The 20974-nt window shown below is 37.7% G+C and overlaps 1 protein-coding gene across 1 annotated transcript in view; it reads right to left on the bottom strand.

Annotated features, from left to right (window-relative positions):
• Window positions 1-20974, bottom strand: part of PRUNE2 (prune homolog 2 with BCH domain) — a 198896-nt gene that overhangs the window by 167271 nt on the left and 10651 nt on the right. Inside the window, exons 3-4 of the mRNA XM_061201171.1 lie at window positions 16027-16179; window positions 13401-13495 (exon numbers count right to left, since the gene is read on the bottom strand). Coding sequence (XP_061057154.1) covers window positions 13401-13495; window positions 16027-16179 — 248 coding nt within the window. The remainder of the gene's footprint in view (window positions 1-13400; window positions 13496-16026; window positions 16180-20974) is intronic.

Below are 20974 nucleotides of genomic sequence, written 5' to 3'. Positions count from 1 at the left end.
GTACACGTTTCTTCTGTCACAAGAAAAAGGAAAAAATTTTCCTTTAGTTTCACAGCCTGCTTTTCTATGACAAGTTGATACAATGTAGTAATTAACCATTAAAATATTGTGTATGATTCACAGGAGTGTTACAGACAAACTAATTTAAACCAAGGTCAGGTCTCCAAATCAGCAAAATAACTCTGAAAGTGGGTGAGAGAGAAAATAAACAAGAGAAGAGGTAAGCAACAGCTGCTATTAAAAGTAACACTGGGCAGCTAAAACTGGTCTGAGTACATTCCTAAAAATGTAATTAGCCAAATCCTTCCAGAAATTAAACCATCAAAATGACATTATAGTACACTTTAAAAATGTATTTACAGAGCGAAAGAGCACTCATCCTAGCATATCACTATGTCCTGAGGGTTTCCCTTCTCATAAAGAAAGTTGCAGAAGAGAATTAGATATTATGCTATAAAAAAGTTCAAATTATCACTGATATATTTTGTGAAATGCTGCTTCTTAATTCCCTCAGCAGTGCTGAAGTTGAGAATGAATTAACTTAATAGGCTGTTTTCTGGCTTCTTTGTCATTTTATTGGGTGGCTAAAATGACTAGAACCAAAGCCTACCTATTAGCTTTCCAAATACCAACATTTATTAAAGGGTCATGATAAGAGAGGTACTGAATTCTACCATATCACGGAGCTCATTTTCTCAGGAAGGCAGGCATGGATATTCCATTTCCTCCACAAGGAAAGGGTCAACTTACTGCTCCTACTAAAGGATTTCAGTAAAACAGAAGTGCCTGCTTATTACTTTTGAAGTCTAGAAATGTACCATTTTTATTTACATAAGTTGCAGTGATACATGAATTTATTCAAAATGCCTTCTGATAATATGCCCATTTCCCCACAGTGACTGTGAACTTAAGAGACAGGTCCCCAAATAAGGTGACAGAGGTACCAGAAATACCACATCTAAATGGAGAGCCTTAGAAATTTTGGTGACATACAGAAAGACTTTTTATTGGCTTTTTAAGTACAAATAATTAAGAAGTTACTGGAAGAAAGTGTGGTAATACCAAGGCAGGAGAAGTGGCAGTGAAGAATGGAATAGGGTTTCTGCAAAGGAGCAGGTGGACATACGAAAAAGGGAAAAGCTGTGTGAAACCTGCAAAGGAAAGGAAAGACAGGAAGTGATAAAAAAAAAAAAGATATGCAGAAAATGTGGTCCAAAGACTGTTACCAGATCTCACTAGTACAGCCCATGACAGTGAAGCTCAGGAGGAAACTGGTGACAACCCAGGATGCATTGCTGAAGAGAACAAGCTCTGTGTCTCTACCAGAATAGAAGAGACCAGAGAGTGGGGAAGACAAGGCTTCCAGGGCAAGAGCCTGAGCCTCCAGCATGCGTGGTGACTGATGAATAGAGGCAGCGGTGACTGTGATGTCTGTGTCCAAGTAGGAAAGACCCTAAAGACTAATTATCCGATGCTCTTCAGTTCTGTACACATGAACCATTATCTCTAGCTGCAGTGTGGCCCTACCCACTCTTAATCTAAGCCAAGATCATTAACTGTCACAAATATACCATTGACCAAAGTGCATGAAACCAGATAAGTAAATTATCATAAATTAAGATTCTACTTTTCCTTGATTCATAGAAGAAAGTCTAGGACTTAATGACACAGTTGGATATGAGAAGCAATCCCCTTCTTTGGTAAAGTCTCCAAAGATGGTCACCTTCAATTCCTTCCCTCCCTATAGGCACATGCTCCTCCTCACATCAAGAACTGGGGTCTAAAGGTTGCCCACTCTCACCACTATTATTCAACATAGTTGTGGAAGTTTTAGCCACAGCAATCAGAGAAGAAAAAGAAATAAAATGAATCCAAATTGGAAAAGAAGAAGTAAAACTGTCACTGTTTGCAGATGACATGATACTATACATACAGAATTCTAAAGATGCTACCAGAAAACTACTAGAGCTAATCAGTGAATTTGGTAAAGTAGCAGGATACAAAATTAATGCACAGAAAACTCTTGCATTCCTATACACTAATGATGAAAAATCTGAAAGAGAAATTAAGGAAACACTCCCATTTACCACTGCAACAAAAAGAATAAAATACCTAGGAATAAACCTACCTAAAGAGACAAAAGACCTGTATGCAGAAAACTATAAGACATTGATGAAAGAAATCAAAGATGATACAAACAGATGGAGAGATATACCATGTTCTTGGATTGGAAGAATCAACATTGTGAAGATGACTATACTACCCAAAGCAATCTACAGATTTAATGCAATCCCTATCAAACTACCAAAGGCATTTTTCACAGAACTAGAACAAAAAATTTCACAATTTGTATGGAAACAGAAAAGACCCCGAATAGCCAAAGCAATCTTGAGAAAGAAAAACGGAGCTGGAGGAATCAGGCTCCCTGACTTCAGACTATACTACAAAGCTACGGTAATCAAAACAGCATGGTATTGGCACAAAAACAGATATATGTATCAATGGAACAGAACGGAGAGCCCAGAAAAAAACCCACACACCTACAGTTAATTAATCTTTGACAAAGAAGGCAAGAATATACAACAGAGAATAGACAGTCTCCTCAGCAAGTGGTGTCAGGAAAGTTGGACAGTGGCATGTATATCAATGAAGTTAGAACACACCCTGCCACCATACACAAAAATAAACTCAAAATGGCTTAACGACTTAAATATAAGACTTGACACCATAAAACTCTTAGAAGAGAACATAGGCAAAACATTCTCAGACCTAAATCATACCAATGTTTTCTTAGGTCAGTCTCCCAAGGCAGGAGAAATAAAAGCAAAAATAAACAAATGGGATCTAATTAAACTTAAAAGCTTTTCACAGCAAAGGAAACCATAAACAAAACAAAAAGACAACCCTCAGAATGGGAGAAAATACTTGCAATTGAAGCAACCGACAAGGATTGATTTCTAAAATATACAAACAGCTCACGCAGCTCAATATCATAAAAACAAATGACACAATAAAAATATGGGAAGATGATCTAAACAGACATTTCTCCAAAGAATACATACAGATGGCCAAAAAGCACATGAAAAGATGCTGAACATCACTAATTATTAGAGAAATGCAAATCAAAACTACAATGAGGTACCACCTTACACCGGTCAGAATGTCCATCATTCTGTCTACAAATGACAAATGCTGGAGAAGGTGTGAGAAAAGGGAACCCTCCTACAGTGTTGGTAGGAATGTAAGTTGGTGCAGCCACTATGCAAAACAGTATGGTGGTTCCTCAGAAAACTAAAAATAGAGTTGCCATATAATCCTGCAATCCCACACCTGGGCATATATTCAGAGAAAACTATAATTCGAAAAGATAACATGCACCCAATGTTCACTGCAGCACTATTTACAATAGCCAAGACATGGAAACAACCTAAATGTCCATCAACAGATGAATGGATAAAGAAGATGTGGTACATATATGCAATAGAATACTACTCAGCCATAAAAAAGAATGCCATTTGCAGCAACATGGATGGACCTAGAGATTATCATACTACGTGAGGTAAGTCAGAAAGAGAAAGACAAATACCATAAGATATCACTTATATATGGAATCTAAAATATGACACAAATGAACTTATCTATGAAAGAGAAACAGACTCACAGACATAGAGAACAGACTTGTGGTTGCCAAGGAGGAGGGGGCACAGGGGAGGGATGGATTGGGAGTCTGGGGTTAGCAGATGCAAACTGGTATATATAGAATGGATAAACGACGAGGTCCTACTGTATAGCACAGGGAACTATATTCAATATCCTATGATAAACCATAATGGAAAAGAATATGAAAAAGAATGTATATATGTAAAACTGAATCACTTTGCTGCACAGTAGAAATTAACACAACATTGTAAATCAACCATACTTCAGTAAAATAAATTTTAAAATACACACACAAAAAAGAATTGGGGTCTAATTCCCAGTGGTGTGTTTGTGCTGACTTGTACAGGTTGGTAAGCAATGACTGTAAAATTTTCAGGAAGATTTTCAGAATTTTCAGAAAAACCCACCATTAACAAATTAAACACAGCCATTTAAAAAACTAGATTAAATATTCCACATTAAATAAATTACATTAAAAACAAAAGTCATAAATTCTCAAAACTCATCACTTCCTAATTATTCTACTACATTATCTATGTTCTATTGCATCTGTCTGCTGGAAAAGCTATATTATGGTATGCTTCTGTGCGTCTCTTCCCAATCTGTTTTTTTTTTTTACAAATAAAATTGTAATATATTTAAAGTATACAACATGATGGTGAGCTTTTTTCTTTTCTTTTTTTTGTGATAATGCTTAAGATCTACTCTCTTAGCAAATTTCAATTATACAATACAGTGTTAGAACTATTCCTCACTGTGTTTTGATGATATCACATTGGTACCTTGAAACTAGCCATGGTAAGAGTATTTACACTATGAAAATTGGCAAACACTACAAAGCAAAGCTTGTTTAATTGATTTATTGGTTTTCTAGAGCAGGTGTTGGCAAATTACGGCCCACAGGCCAAATTCAGCCCACTGCCTGTTTCTGTACAGCCGGTGAGCTAAACACTTTCTAATCGTTATTAAGTCCCACATAAAATCCTCACTTTTGCCTCTTGGACCATAAAGCCTAAAATATTTACTATCTAGCTCTTTGCAGAAAAAAATTTGTCTGTCTCGACTTAAGAAACTAATGGAGAAAGTTAATTATGTAGGCTAAACTTAAAAGTGGATTGTGTTTCTAGCCATCACATTGTGAATAGCACAAAAATAAAAACAAAACTCTGAGGACATGTTCTTCCAGTATTTGAAAACTATTCTTTAAGTCAGCAGAGAAGTCATTCATGCTGTTGACAAACAGGTAAAGTTCAGACAAAAAATCTTTGTTGTTTCACTTTCTTGTTAAAAAAAAAAAAATCAACCACATTCTTGTTGGAACTATACTGGTTCATCAATTGCAGCGCAAGAGTTGCATTAAAATTAAGTAACTCATTCTGTAAGAATCGATTGTACAGAATTTACAATAAAGAGTATGTAATTTGTAAATTGTGTGCTATATATCCTGCATATCAGTAATATGTGTGGATTTTTTTTTTTTTTTTAGAGAGCCCATTGTTAAACATTTACCAGCACACGACTGCTAATTCTATTTTATCATCGATCTGGGCTGGCCTTAGGGAATTTCATGAACAATAAAATATGATGGAAGTGATATTCTGAGATATTTGAAGTTAGGTTCAGATTCCATCTGAGTCTCTTCCAAAGCTCGCTCTTGTGGCTCTCTCTCCGAATCTGTCAGGCTGTGAGCAGCCCACACCCCGTGAGTCCCAACTGAGCTCACAGGTGACTACCATCTGACTGCAACTGCATGAGAAACTCTGAGCAAAAACTGCCCATCTGAACCCAAAAAAAAGCCAAAGAACTATGAGAGATAATAACATCTTAGTTTAAGTCTCGAGGTTCTGGGGGTGGCTTGTGACACAGCAGTAGGTAACTGGAACACCATTTTATTCTGAGGAGAAGGCAGTGAGCGGGGAGCCAATTGGACCCAACACCTCATGACCTCAGGAATCCTAGGTTGGGGTATCGCAGCTCTGTTTTGTTCCATGTCCTTGGTGCTAAGCGGATGCATGGGCACATTGCGGGGTGGGGATGTAACGAAAAGAGAGAGTGGTTATGGATGATACACACCCACATTTGCATGTAAATCTGAATCATATTGTCCACCAGAGATGCAGCAGGTAAAATACCGTCAAATGGGACACGGACTCTACCCTGTCCACTCACTAGCAATCAACCCCATCTGGGCTTCCTGGAGTTGCATGCAGCTCCCTCCACAGCTTTCTTCCTTTCTGCCCCACGCCCAGTAGCCATTTTTGAGGCTAACTTCCCCACAGCCTCTTGATGAGGCCATGTCCTCACAGCGTCTGATCTCATTATCGCATTCCCACTTCACAGTTGCCCAGGGAAGTCAGTGGGGATTTCTGGGCCCTGAGGAGAGTTTATGCCTGGGGTAGGCTCTGTGTTTTCTATGCTCCTGCCTTTCCACTTCCTCCATGTGAATACACTTCTATAGCATTTCAGGGGAGAAGGAGAAGTGTCCAGGGCACCACCCCTTAGCAAAGAAAGCACAGTGCATAATGAATAACTTTATGATCTCTAAATATTGAGTATTGAGGTATTTTGTACCATTGAGGGAAATAAATATAAAGAAGTATGGCTAGATCGGCCAAGATCGGTGAATCATTTAAATCCATTTGAAACTAGTCAATAGGTTAAAAAAACAAAAATATCAAGTTGCCTCCAACCTCAGTTTAGCTGTAAATACAAAACAGGAATTCCATTATAAGGTATTTCTAGATAGGCCAGTTTTGCAGACTTCATCTGGTATCTTAAAATATTTTTGGTCATCTCCAGAAGGAGCTACCTACCTACAAATTGTAAGGATTCTAAATATTATACGCTTCAGCTGCCTAGTACATTTTTTCCCAGAGACAAAGTGCTATTGCAGCTGATATGATAAACCATTTGTTAAATAGGGAATTTCGATTCCCTCATTTCAATTACGTCTCATTACCAAGAACTGCTCATAGCTCAGAGTAGGAATGCAAGTCTACTTTTCTGATTTCAGGTTTCACTTTTTTATCCTGCCATTGTCCTCAAGAAGCTATGAATTATTAGCTCTAAATTAGTTTCAAATTATAATTCACACTTCAGATGACTCACACACACTGACTGCTAAATTCACACAATGAAAGTCACCTAACCGTGTTTGTCATTTGCTTTAAACCCCTTTGGACTCTTCAGCCAGGTATGAATTGAGAACTCCTAACACCTCAACTACTCAGAATTTCATTATTAGGAATTACCATAGTGCTTAAAGTAATATTGTTTCCTTTCCATAAAAAATTTCTACCATTAAATTTTTTCACTGATTTGGGCTGCTATTTTGAACACAGATTTGAAAAAGTTACATTACAACAAGGTAAACCAGAATACCCATGTCCTTGAATTCTAGAGGCAGGCAGAGAAAAAAAATCAGAATTCCTTCCTTCCTACATGGTGTGTCCTATCCCTCACCTCATAATCTTTTTTCTTATTATTTTTATCTACTTGACTTATTTTTCCAAATCTCCTCTATATGAGGGGCTGATAATTACATTTACTATGAATACTTAGATGATGTTTACAGATCAAAAATTAAAATGATTTTTAAAAGAAGCAAAGATATGAACATAAACAAGAAGTGGCTTGGTACCAAGAGTAGGGAAAACAAGAGTTCCAACCAAGGATTGCTTAAGGATGTCTGTCGAGGCTGTCCAACACCTGGAGTTCGCGGCAATGATTGACAACTGATGACTTACTAGCAAACCCCCGAGCGGGCATCATATTCCAAGTAGTAAACACAGTGTTTGGGCAGAACACACCCAGATTTTGGTCCCAGCTCTGTATTAGACAAATGATTTAACCTTTTTAGATTCCAATTTCCTCACTTCCAAGATGGAGATTGTGGCAGAGACTGGCTAATTATTCTTCAAACTGGTCCTTCTTCTTGGACATACAATTAGACTGCATTTCTCAGCCTCCCTGCAGTCAGATGCAACCATGTGACTGGGCCAATGAAATGTGAGCAGAAGTGACAGATGCTACGTTATGAAAAGATCCATAAAGCCTCCCACCTTTGGCCCTCCAAGCTCTTCTCTATCTTGAGAGACAGGATGGATGGAGATGTCTCAGGCAATCTTGGGAGCCACACGTTAAAGATGGTCTCTGAATCACCCCTGGCCACACAACCAGGAACACTAAATTGGATTTTGCTGCATGAGCAAAAAATGCATAAGTTATGTGTTGAGTGTTTGAGATTTGGGGTTTACCTGTTACTGCTGTTAGAGTTACCTTAACTAATACAGGGGTACTAATAGCATCTCTACCTCAGGGGGTTGCTGGGAAGATTAAAGAAGACAATGCTTGCAAATTCTTACTCTACTGCCTGATACACAGTGAGCACTTGTCATCAAATGTTAACTCCGTCTTAGCAAGTAGGAGTTGGCAGCCCTGGACCCAAAAGGAAACAGAGGCAGTGGTTACACATATTTCCATTGGGTTAGCCAAACAGCTTTGAAAAATCACCTCCAGCATAAGCGTTAGGCATTTTGAAGAATATGCTAATCAAAAATAATATATACTTCCTCAAATATTACTATGCATTTTATGACAAAATAAGGTAGGTAAATACTCTAGAGGTATTTTCATCCTGAACTCCAAAAAACTCCAAGCTCAGACAATGAAAAATCATGTTTCACGCTTAAATTTGGTAAACCAGGTTTCATACTGGTTCGCTGAGTCTTAAATCACCTGTTACAATGGTTCGAAGATGCTTCACTGCAGCCTGAGTAAAAATGTTCACTTTCGTTAGGGAGGAGTTTAACAGTGATCTTGGGAATTCATTCTGGTCCGTGCTCTGAATGCTAAGGGAAAAGGTTGGTAGGAGGGAAAAGGAGTTTTCCCCTCCTGGGTGTTCCAAGGTGCTGCTTGGCTGGTAATCGCTGTGCAGGGCATCCCATGTGTTCTATTCCAGGTTTCAAATAGCATAGTGTCTGGTCAGGAGGGGGCCCCAGAGAGAAAACAGGCTGGAGCTATTTCCTAAGACTCCAGCTCTGAATAAAGGAGACAAAATTTCAAGAGTTGGAAATCCCCACTTTTCCTCATTTGAAGGAAATTGATTTAAAATAAAAACATGTGGGAGCGACAGATGAAATGTACTTAGCAGGCAATAGGTTCATTCATACAGTCTTATTATATGTTGAAGTCCTAACCTCCAGCACCTCAGAATGTGACTTTATTTGGAAATAGAGTCACTGCAGATATAATAGTTAAGATAAGGTCATCAGGGTGGGCCTTAATCCAATATGACTAATGACCATATGAAAAGGAAAAATTTGGAGACACGCATAGGGGGAAGATAATGCGAAAACAAAGGCAGAGACCAAGGTGGTACTTCTATAAGCCAAGGAATGCCAAAGATTGCCTGCAAACCACCAGAAGCTAGGAGAGAGGAATGGAACAGATTCTCTCTCAGCTTTCAGAAGGAACCTGTCCTGCCAATACCAGATCTTGGACTTCCAGCCTCCAGACTGTGACACAATAAAGGTATGTTGTTTAAGCCACACGGTGTGTGGTGCTTCGTTATGGCAGCAAACTGACACAGTATATATATGGGAATAAATCATAACATGATTGGTCATAACAAAAGTGATCAAGTCAGTGCCTGGTTATTATTCTTCCTGAAGAGAGATGCTAATGACTTACAGCCTTTTGGGAAATGCTTAAAGGAGACGTAATAAACTTGGTGTTGGCAAGGGAACTATTCACGTGGTATTGCCATGAGCAATCTCATTTGCTTCATTGGCACCTTACTGGAATGGAAAGATTTGTCCCTTTCCCTTAACATCTAGACCTACTGCTTTACTAGGAGTAAAGTAGGCCCAGGATGTATAATCGCTCCATTCTGCTGGAGCGAATGGAGCATAAAGGCAAAATTTGTTCCAGTTAAGCATGTACTTTAATATCCATAAATTCTCTTCTTTTTTTTCCCTAAGGCTTTACTATTTAAAGTTTTTAACATAGATTTGGTTTTTGGCAACCTTCGTTTCTCTCTACTGGTTCCTCCACTAAAATGCAGAATTAGAACAAAATCAAAACCACCTGTGTCTCTTTCCTGATAATCAAATTGGCAAACAATGAAAAGGGCACAAAGGATCAGGTACAACCATAATGAAAGAAGTGGATTCCTATATGTGGTGTGTATGCCCCACAGGATGTGTGCTATATCCAGACTCAGAATGAACCGGAGGCCCTGTGAAATGGGACTGCAGTTATCTTTTCCATGGTCCTAGCTTCCAAGTCCTCTCTGCAAGAAGAACTAGCCCTCTGGCCATGCTTCTGATATGGCCATTTTTTTATCTACTGCTTTTCAAGGTCACACTCATTCTGACCTCACATATTGAGCAAAGCACTGAAACTCAGTATTACTGTAATTATTTACTTTCGATGGTAGATTTTCAATAACCCATATAACCTTAATTAGAACAACTATCATTTGTGAGATATACTACCATAAAAAGGAGAGACAAAAGGTTTAGTAGCTTTCTCTTTATAACGTAGAGGGCCGGAGTGAACCCATCTGTCAAAGGCAGTGGTTTCTACCACCCAAACCAGTGCTTCCCTCCGAAGGACATTCTATATATGTTGCAAGGAGACAAATTCTTCTTATTTTCTCAATATTTCCACCCAAGAAAATTAACTGGGTCATCAGGTAAATACAAGCCATGACACATACAACTGTGGAGTTGCAAAGGGCCATTGAAAATGTAAGGAATCCTCTTTCCCATTGCCCTGACATCACACAGAACTTCCAGTTGATTCCTTCCAGTGACAAGTAACCCATTCGAATTTTGGACTGCTGGATAAGCAGTTCTGCTGATAAATATGTGGGCCATATTTTATCTATCTGAGCTCAGCCTTCAGCTACAGTTGAAACCAATTGGAAGGAAACAAAGTAAATTGACTTGGATGCATAGCTAGATGGCTTTGCTCTCCTAGCTGACTTACTTAAATTTAACAGAAAATGAAAATCAGATATCAAAGGAACAAATGGCAGACACCAACGTGTATTTGTATTAACCAAATACCTACTATGTCCCCAGCACTGTGCCAGGAAATCAAAGGGAGATAGAAGTCAACAATACCATCTTTATCCCCAATTAACTTAAAATATTGTCTAACCATGATTAAATATTTGAAACAAGTTCAAAATTAATGGAAGATATAGTATATATTTAAGTCCTAAGTTGGTCAATTTTGCAAGTGGTAATAGAAAATGGAGAATTTCTACAAGTCATCATGAAGTAGCTAGGTCTTGACCATGCTTTGAAGGACAAGTGAGATTTAGAAAGTCATAGGAACTAAGAAAATTTCTTTCTTGAAATATATCTAGATTTAAAGGGCTATTAGACAGCTGTTCCAAAACACACAAAATAAGACAGGGGGAATTCTGTCATTATTTTTAAATGGGAATGGGAAAGGAATATTGAAATATAATCAAATATAGATAGAGATTGTGAAAACGCCACTGTATCATAGGATGATCTATGCAGAAAACCAAACTCTGCCCTTAACTTGGGGATTTTTCCAACTAAAAGATTAAATAAATAGTGTACATTTTCTCTCTCAAAGAAAATATACAATGTTATTAAGGAGTTCCTTCTTCATTTCTCAGTTATCTTTAATATCCCTGTTATGCACAAGTGAAAAGCTCTCATTCAGCTGATTAGAGTTTAATCTGTGTACCCTTCTTTATACGTATAAATGTCCTTCTCCCTCCTCCCAGAAGATCATATAGCTCTTCCAGAGATGTACTTAGCCACCTGATTAATTACTGGCCCTCTATGTAAATTACTGTCAAAATTAGATGATTTTTTATCACTTATTCAGCTTGATAAACATTTACAGTTTAACATATCTGACAGAGCCATTTGTATACCCCTATAATATAAATGAAGGTACATTAAAGCTACAGTAAGTCTATAATAATAATAATAGCCTTAAAATAATTTGCTAACTACAGACAGTTCCCTAAGCAATTACAAGATGCTCTGTGTTAATTTAGAAAGGAATTCCAAACAAGGCATTTAAAACCTAATAAGATGCCATTAAATGAAGGGAGACGGGAGGGGGAAAAGAGAAAGAAAACCCTAAGGCCTGAACTGGTAGAAATGATTCTCAAAGCTACTGACCCTTCTAGAAACAAAGCAGATTTCTAATTGAAGGTGATTATCTACTTACTACATCCCAAATTGCATGTATTTCTTGTATTGAGTCACATCATCGTCTAATTACATGGAACATTTATCAATTCGAAAGTCCATAGAAACAGTTGAGTTTCTATATGCAATGAGAATGTGGTCTGTAAAGTATGAGGCACTATATCACCACCAAGTGTGAGTATCTTTAGCGACAACACTCTGCCTCTTGGTACTCATATGGACGTACAAGCCGAACTACGATATCAAAACATCTAGGGACAACTTTACAAAGAAATCACAGAAAAAGGCACCTGGTTTGCTCTTGGGTTTTCCGAGGCATGGATACCCCTATGCGTGCCTGCTATGCCCTAGAAATATACACAGTGATACAGTCACCATTACCACAAGAAAAATAAAAAGAATAGCAACATACAGTTCTAAAATCTAAAAGACAAAATGCCTATAAAGCAATTTTTATCTCCATAAACTTGACTTGAGAGTTCAGTGCCTCAATTAAAGGTGGATGGCTTGACCAAGGCAACATAACAGTAAAAAATACTCAGACTTCTGCATGGCATAAATGAGCCTCTGTAAAATATAATTCCCATTAGTTAGGTTAATTAAGATTAACATGCAAGTCACTGAAAAGCCCCAAAGTAGACAAAAGACAATTTACCAAGGAAACATACAAAGTCAAGAGCTGCATTCACGGGCTTCCCTGGTGGCGCAGTGGTTGAGAGTCTGCCTGCTAATGCAGGGGACACGGGTTCGAGCCCTGGTCTGGGAAGATCCCACATGCCGCGGAGCGACTAGGCCCGTGAGCCACAACTACTGAGCCTGCGCGTCTGGAGCCTGTGCTCCGCAACAAGAGAGGCCGCGATAGCGAGAGGCCCGCGCACTGCGATGAAGAGTGGCCCCCGCTTGCCGCATCTAGAGAAAGCCCTCGCACAGAAACGAAGACCCAACACAGCCAAACATAAAAAATAATAAAAAACAAGGGTATCTTTTAAAAAAAAAAAAAAAAAAAAAAAAAGAGCTGCATTCACTTTGAATCATTCATTTAACAGATTGGAAGGAGGGTCTTATTAATACTTGAGTTGTCACCACTGATTATCAAAATGACATGGATCCAAATAGCTTACAAAAGCCAAAGGACAACTTGGTTTCTTAGAACAGATCTATGGACAATGCAGGGAAGTGCACAGAAAAAGGAAGTGAATCTAATCACATGTATAATCATTGTTATTAAACAGGATATACATATACATACACATACATGTATACATACGTGATTACGTTTTAGGTTTTGTTTTACTGAGATGAATGAAATGGCACTCATCTTGGGAATCCAGGTTTGGCATTTTTCATTGGTTTAGCATAGTGTTTTCACCCAAAATAATAACCCGTATTCCTAGTCAAATATATCACAAAGAAGCAAATATATCACAGCAAAAGACTAATACTAACTTATGCAATAGAGAGACTCGTATTCCATTTTCTCAGAATGCAATTGTGTGAAATCTGTCATTGCCGAAAAAGCTTTCCCACCCTTACCTCCAGGGTCATGTTCACGCTACTAATGGCCACTTTTATTTCTCCATCTGAAAGTTCCTTCAGATTCTTCAGCATTGTCTGTTCAATACTTAAACCTGTGGATGAGAGAAAAAAACAGTATGTTATACTTGGGGAACATTTTTGGTAATATCAAGGGATTATCTAAAGAAGTCACCCTTTTAATTTCAGTATTTCCCCTCTCATATTTCTTTTAACCATAATAAACACACATATAAGGCAAAAATCACATTACTGACAATGTTTGCATCAGTTAGGATCCCAGCAGGAAATAGCATTCACCCCTCAGGATGCAAAAGAAGATTCTTTAATGGCAGGACTCTTACAGAGATGTGGGCGGGACTGAGAAAACTAATAAAAGATAGTGAAGCATCCGGAGACTAGCAGAGGTTCAAAGGAGGGAAACAGGGATCTGGAACAGTAGAAGAGGGGCTGCCAGAAACTTAGCACCAAACAGGAAGGGAGCAGGGAAGAAATATTACAGCCTCTTCTCCTTCCTTTGACTCCCACGCCCCATATGTTTCTAACTCTTCCCATGGACCAAATCCAACCAGAAACCAGTAATCTTCAGGGGAGCCCAGAAGATCAAATACTCAGAGGTCAGACTCTGGAAGCCCATAGCAGACAAAAGCAGAGAAGGGAAGGGGAGGAGGTAAAAAAAAACTAGCATAACCAAGCAAATAACCAAATAATACCTAAGAAGGCCACAATTTGCTTTCAGGATGCATTAAGGTGAGCCTCCATGTTTTCAACTGTAATTTTACTCAAAATGCACTTTATAAATATGACCCATAAAACTATCATAATTAAGTTGGTCACCCTTGTAATAGGCTCTGGCAATAGGAGATATAGGATTTCTTAAATGATGGGAGGAATAATCCAGAAGGGATAAATTATCCAGAACTGCATAGTTTTAGTCAGCTGACCGATGTGCTTCAATAAAATTTATCACGGAAAAACAGGAAAGGCTCTGGTTTAACAGTGAATTCTCACCCTAGGTTATTATATCAGATTAGGCCTAAACTCTTGAGAAGAAGACTTACAATAAAGGCCTGTAAAGCACGTATCTCCTACCCAGATGCATATTAAGACAGCAGAGTCAACTACTTGCCCTTCCAACTTAGAACACTATCAATCACAGCAGTATGGGGAAACAGATATGTACTAAATAGTTTTCTTCGACTTGAAGATTGGAAGGCTTCAATCTATCATACGACAGCGTAAAATGATTTATAGAACATATAGTGACATTAAAAGTTTGGTCTAATTTTGAAAATGAATGACAAAATGCATACCATCATGCAGCTATACATCCGCGTACACCACGTGCACATGCACATGAGCATATGTAACAGAAGGTGTGGCAGGTGCGTCAGTGCCCCGTCCACATTTCCTCAGACTTTCCCAATGCAGCGCCCTCAACCACTAGCACCTGCATCTCTTTTCCTGCGGGCTTTCTCTGGCTGCCAGAGCCCACCCTGGGGGCATTAACAGTCCCTAGGACTAAGTAGCCCTCAACATTCCAGTGGTATGCTCGTAACAAAACCTGAGTTGTAGTGTTCATTTCTGTGTTGTCAATACTTCTACCATGGCTGATTTCAACCTGCCAACCCAACAGCAACCCACTCACAAAATTCCTGAAAATTTAACAATCAGCTCTTGGAGCTCTGATAAACAAGTTACAACATGCCACTGCACACCTCGGGTAGGAAAACTCTGCAGTGCAATTTTACACTCTTTACCAGAGTTCCCTAGCGGGATGAAGGCCTGGTTTCCCACAAAGCTAACTTGCTTGTTAAAGTGTTCCATGCCCTATCAGTGTTTTCTGGGATCACCTCCCAAATAAATTGCTTTGCCTCAGGCTCTGCCCCGAGGGATCCCAAACTAAGGGAGAAAGCTATGCACCTTAAAGGTAGACTGTCTGGGTTTAAATCCTGGCCTGGCCACTTCCTAGCTGTGTGTGTGATGATGGGAAAGCAAAGATGCCTTTCTGTGCTTCAGTGTTCTCATCTGGAAATCAGGGATAATAAATAATTCCACCTGACAGGGTTGTTGCAAGGACTCTAATTCATGCAAAGTTATACCATCAGAACCTTGTACATATTAGGCACTTAATGAACTATAGCTATTATTATTATTATTATTATTATTATTATTATTATTAAACAATTGATCCAGGAAATCCACTCTCTTGACAAAGCCTAGACTTACAGAACACTTTTATCTGCTGAAGAGTCTTTTCTCTTATTTTTTTCTAAAATTAATTGATTGATGAAATCTCATTGTGCTTGACATTGCTCCTGCCACATTCTCAAAATAGAACCCTCTCAGCACAGGGATTTCATGTAATGATGCATCTGGGGTGCCCATTAGATGCATGGATTAACCACACATCCAGACACGAAGGTCTCAGAGGAAAGCCTGCAGTACAGACTGTCTGCTTCCAGATGAGTCAACACAGTATGCCTGAAAATCTTCCACAAGCTCCAACAATAGGGAAGAACGTGAAGGCACACTCAAATTCACCTCCTGGGGCCCAGTAACACTCCACATCACAAACCATCCCTCCTCAGCAGCTGAGACAGAGCTGGGGGACAGAGTCTCTCACCCTGAGCACTGAACTGGGTCTCCTGCAGGACGTTGATAATGTCATCTCTTGGAGGTAAGCGAGGAAATTTTTCTTCCAGGATAGAAAGAATTTCCTCCTGCTTCTCTGAGATCTTCTTGGGTTCCATGGCCATCCACTTGAAAAGGATGCTACCTGAAAGGCATGAATAAAATGGCCTTTAAACTTTCCAGTCAAGCCAGGATGGGGCCCAGAAAAATAAATGTCTTCTGGTCTCTCAATCTCTGCTTCTACTTCCAGATTCCAGATTCTTGCCTGGGCCTCATTGTGTAACATTCAAGAGACAGTTTTTAGAAAACCCTTCAGATACTGTCTGTCCTGCCTCATTGTTCTCTGAGTATTAATACCAACAACTGAACTGACTATAGCATACTTTATGGCAGAGTTATACATAAAGGAACAAAATCTGTCTCTTTCCCCCACCCCACACAGATACACAAAAGTGATAAACGTTGGTTTTAAATGATTTCAGAATGGAAGGTAATGATAAACTATTTAAGGATATTAAATATGATTTAATATTTCCCTTTAATAATCTCTTTAAGAGATCACAGAGAAGATTGTTTCCACTCATCATATTGCTGATTTCACATAAGAACTTCCTCCTTTTAAAACTTAAATGAAGGGAGATCAGCTCGGTGCTTTGTGACCACCTAGAGGGGTAGGATTGGGAGGGTGGGAGGGAGACGCAAGAGGGAGGAGATATGGGGATATATGTATATGTATAGCTGATTCACTTTGTTATAAAGCAGAAACTGACACACCATTGTAAAGCAATTATACTCCAATAAAGATGTTAAAAAAAAATTAAATGATTTCATACTCTCAATGTCAGCACCAAAGGAATTGGATAAGGTAGTGAACCTCAAATCCACTCCCAATCTTCCAGGTACCACACAGTTTTGAAGTTATTTACTAATATCTAATTATAAGGATTCATAAACTGGCTCTAAATCACGGGTTTCGATTACAAAGTGATTTGATAATACGAATGACTGACCTCTCACAAACTCCTGGAATTTCTATGCATAATCTCACCTTGAAAGGGAGGAGTTACCACCTGTCACATCTCCTTCCCCTGCATCCTGAGGCCAGACTAACACAGAGTCATGGGGGAAATGGAAGTTTTGCTTAATGATGAATGATTAAACTCTCTAAAAATCCTCAAACTTATTGATTAATCAGGGTGTCACCATCTCTCTAGCTTTCAGTGTGGCCTAAATGATAATATAGGGGGAAGGAAAATAAAGAAAGTGGTAAGAATGTAAAAGGAGAAATGAAGTAATGAGTGAGGGAAAACTATGGTACATCATCTTGCCATCTACCTGGAGATCTATAGAACCTAGAGAATAGATACACGTTCACCATTAAAAATCCTGAAAAATCCCAAGCAAGTCATCTGGCCTCTCTGTTCCTATTTGCCTATTTTAAAAATAGAAATAATACTGCTTTCCCAGCTTATAAGGTTATATACTAAAAATCAATAAATGTAAACATCATAATGAAAAATAAATACTGCCAAACACATTTAAAGCATCTCATTCATTCATTCATTCCTTTAGCAAAGAACTACTGAACACCTATTATAAGCCAGGCACTGTGCTAGATGCTAATGATTCATGACTGGACTAGAGCTAGCCTTGCCCCTTGAAGCTTATAGTAGTTTAGGAGATACAAAGAAGTAAACACATAAATTTTCAGTATAAGGGGGATAAGAAATATTGCTGAGGAAATACACAGTACTCTGAATCTAGGCAAGAATTTAGGAGTCAGAAAAGGTTTCCTAGAGAATGAGTTAATAAGCTAAGCTGAGATTTGAATGATAACTAGGAACTTAAGGCGAAGGCAAGGTAAAAGGGACATCATGACCCAGGTAGATCATATGCAAAGGCACTGAGGTGGGAGAGGATTTGGCCAGTTCAAGAAATGGAAAGAAATTAATTAGAACTAGAGAGTACAGTCTTAAAGAAAAATTTTTGAAAAATCAGGTTGGAGAGGTAAACAGGGCTCAGGTCCTGAAGGGCCTTTCAAGCTATCTTAAAATTTGTCTTTCATATTCTAAGGGAAATGGAGAGTCACTAGAATTTTAAGCAGGGAGAGGCAACATGCTCGAATTTATGTTTTATAAGACTCACTCTGGCTACCATGAGGAAATGAATTAGACAAGGCATACTGGGAGAATCAGAAGGCTGTTTTAGATGAGAACTAAAGAAGGAGCAGTCAGTATGAAGGGAATTGAACAGATTCAAGGCAAATTATCATTTAAAGATGGGGCGGGGAGTAGCCAACTGGATTCTGAATATACCCTTTGGTCTGACAATTCTGACATAAAACCTGAAATATAAGGATGATTTTTATACTCTTTGTTAAGGCAATGGTGAATCTAAATTTCAAAAAAGATCTTCATACGTTTGCCAGATTACTTGTTCCAAGAACAAGGAGAAAATCTAGATAATTTTTTTGGGAAAAATCTGTGAAGGCATCAGAGAGTTACCCAGGTGACTATCTTAGAAGCTACAATCCTGGAGAGAAAGTAAGTGCAAAGAGGTAAACCCAACATTTGATGTTGCTTTTCCCCTCTGAGTGTTTGCTAATTCATATTGTAGCCAATCAGCTGAGAAGATTAGCAGATCTAACAGCAGTTTCACAGGAGTAGGGAGACAAAAATTGCAGCTCAGAGCTCTCCACAGAGGAATCTTAAATATCCCAGGTTTTGAGATGAGATCCCTGGAGAGAATGTCCCCACATCCTGGAATAAAGATTGGAAAAATACGGTCTGCAGGGCAAGTATGACCTACTGCCTGTTTTTATAAATAAAGTTTTATTGGAACACAACCACACCCATTAATTTACATATTTTTCATGGATGTTTTTGTGCTTTAATGACAGGGTTGCATAGTTGCAACAGAGACCACAGACCTGCAAAGTCTAAAATATTTCCTATCTAATCCGACACAGAAAAAGTTTGCTGAGTCCTGCCTGTAAGAAAAGGGTGAAGCAAAAATAGACCAGTCTTCGTGAAGCCTGAAATCCTGATTTGAATCAGCTCAAACACAGAATAGATTAAGTTTATCTGACACTCTTCTAACTGCCTTTGAAGTGCAAAAGTAAATCCTCTCCATAACAAAGGAATTTCATCATCTATAGCATCATCTCTACATTTTGCATATACATATTCAGCATTCAGTAAAAAATTACCAAGCATAAAGGAAATATAAACAAATGAATGGAAACTCCAGAGGAAAAAACTCTTGAGAAAAAGAATGGAAACAGAATCGGGGGAATAAAAAAATTAGCTGGAGAATTATAGAAGAGAATTAGAATCTATAAATAAAATGTTTAAAAGAAATTTTAAAGCTATAAATTTATAACTGAACAAAAATATCTGTAAACAACAGATTATAGCAAGGAAAAAGTTAACGAATTGAAAAATATCTTAGAAGAAAATATCCACACTGACGCATGGAGAGAAAAATGGATAAAAATATAGAGATGAGCATAAGAAACATAGGTGACATAGAAAAAAGGTCTAAGATATACATAATAGGAATTCCCCTTGGAAAGGAGAGAGAAAAATGGGCTGAAACAATATTTGAAAAACAGTGGTCAATCATTTTTCAAAATTAATGAAAGATACTACTCTAATACTTGAGATAAATTATGAACCCAAATCAGAATAAATACAAAGAAAAACACCTCTAGGCACATGACAGTGAAACAGCTAAAAATTACAGAGGGAAAAAGTTTTAAATCAGAGAAAAAGAAATATATTACTGTCAAAGGAACTACAATAAAACTGAGAGCTAATTTCACCTAAAATGATGAAAATCAGAAGACATTGGAATTACAGCTTCAAAGTGCTGATACAAAATAATTGCTGATGTTGAATTCTATACTGAAATATAAGAAAACAATGAAGGCAAAATAAAGACATTTTCAGAAATATAAACTGGAAGAATTTGTCACAAGAAGAACCCACACTAACAAAACAGTAAAGGCAGAGGGAAATTATTATAGATGGAAGCAAAGGAATGCAGGAAGGAAAGAACACTGGAGAATATAAATATGTGGGTAAGAATAAATCAATATTCACTGTATAAAACATTTATAATATGGAGTTTAAAATATATGTGTAATTAAAATACATTTCAAAAAAAATAAAGAAAATCTTAGTAAAAAAATAAACTAAAATAAAATAAAATACGTTTCAATAATAACAAATTGCAGAATGAACTAAGTAGAGATAAATGGCTCTAAGGCTCTTGGATGATCAGACAAGTGGCAAAAATGTCGATTTACAAGAGATTTTAATGGTATTTTGTAATCTTTATTATAACGCTAAAATAATTTTCTAAAAAAGAATTCATAACTAATAAGCTAATGGAAGGAAATGTAATAGTAAAAATCCTTATTTAGTGTAATAGCAGTAAAGAAATGAGAGGAAAAGGGGAAAATGTGAGATAAATAGAAAACAAATAGCAAAATGACAAATTAAACCCAAATGTTAGAGCAATTATATTAATGTAAAGAGACAATTAGTGTTGAGTGGGTATAGAGTTTCAGTGTTGCAAGACGAAAAAGTTCTAGAGATCTGTTGCACAACAATGTGAATATGCTTAACGCTACTGAACCATACACTTAAAAATGTTTAAGATGGTAAATCTAATGTTATGTGTTTTTTACCAACAACAAACAAGTAAACAGACAAAGTACTTCCATTAAAAGACAAAAATTATGACCCTGAATTTTAAAAACTACAATAGCAATATACTATTTGCAAAAGCACACCTTAGATATAGTGATATTGAAAACCAAAGTAAAAGAATAGAAAAAGATGTAACATTGATATAATATACTATTATTAGATAAAGTAGACTCTGACAAGAAGAATTACTTGAAATTAAGACAAATATGTATTTATTATTAAAGA

This window comes from Eubalaena glacialis, chromosome 9 (assembly GCF_028564815.1).
Source record: "Eubalaena glacialis isolate mEubGla1 chromosome 9, mEubGla1.1.hap2.+ XY, whole genome shotgun sequence".
Lineage (NCBI taxonomy): Eukaryota > Metazoa > Chordata > Mammalia > Artiodactyla > Balaenidae > Eubalaena > Eubalaena glacialis.
This window is presented reverse-complemented; position numbering and strand designations above follow the sequence as displayed.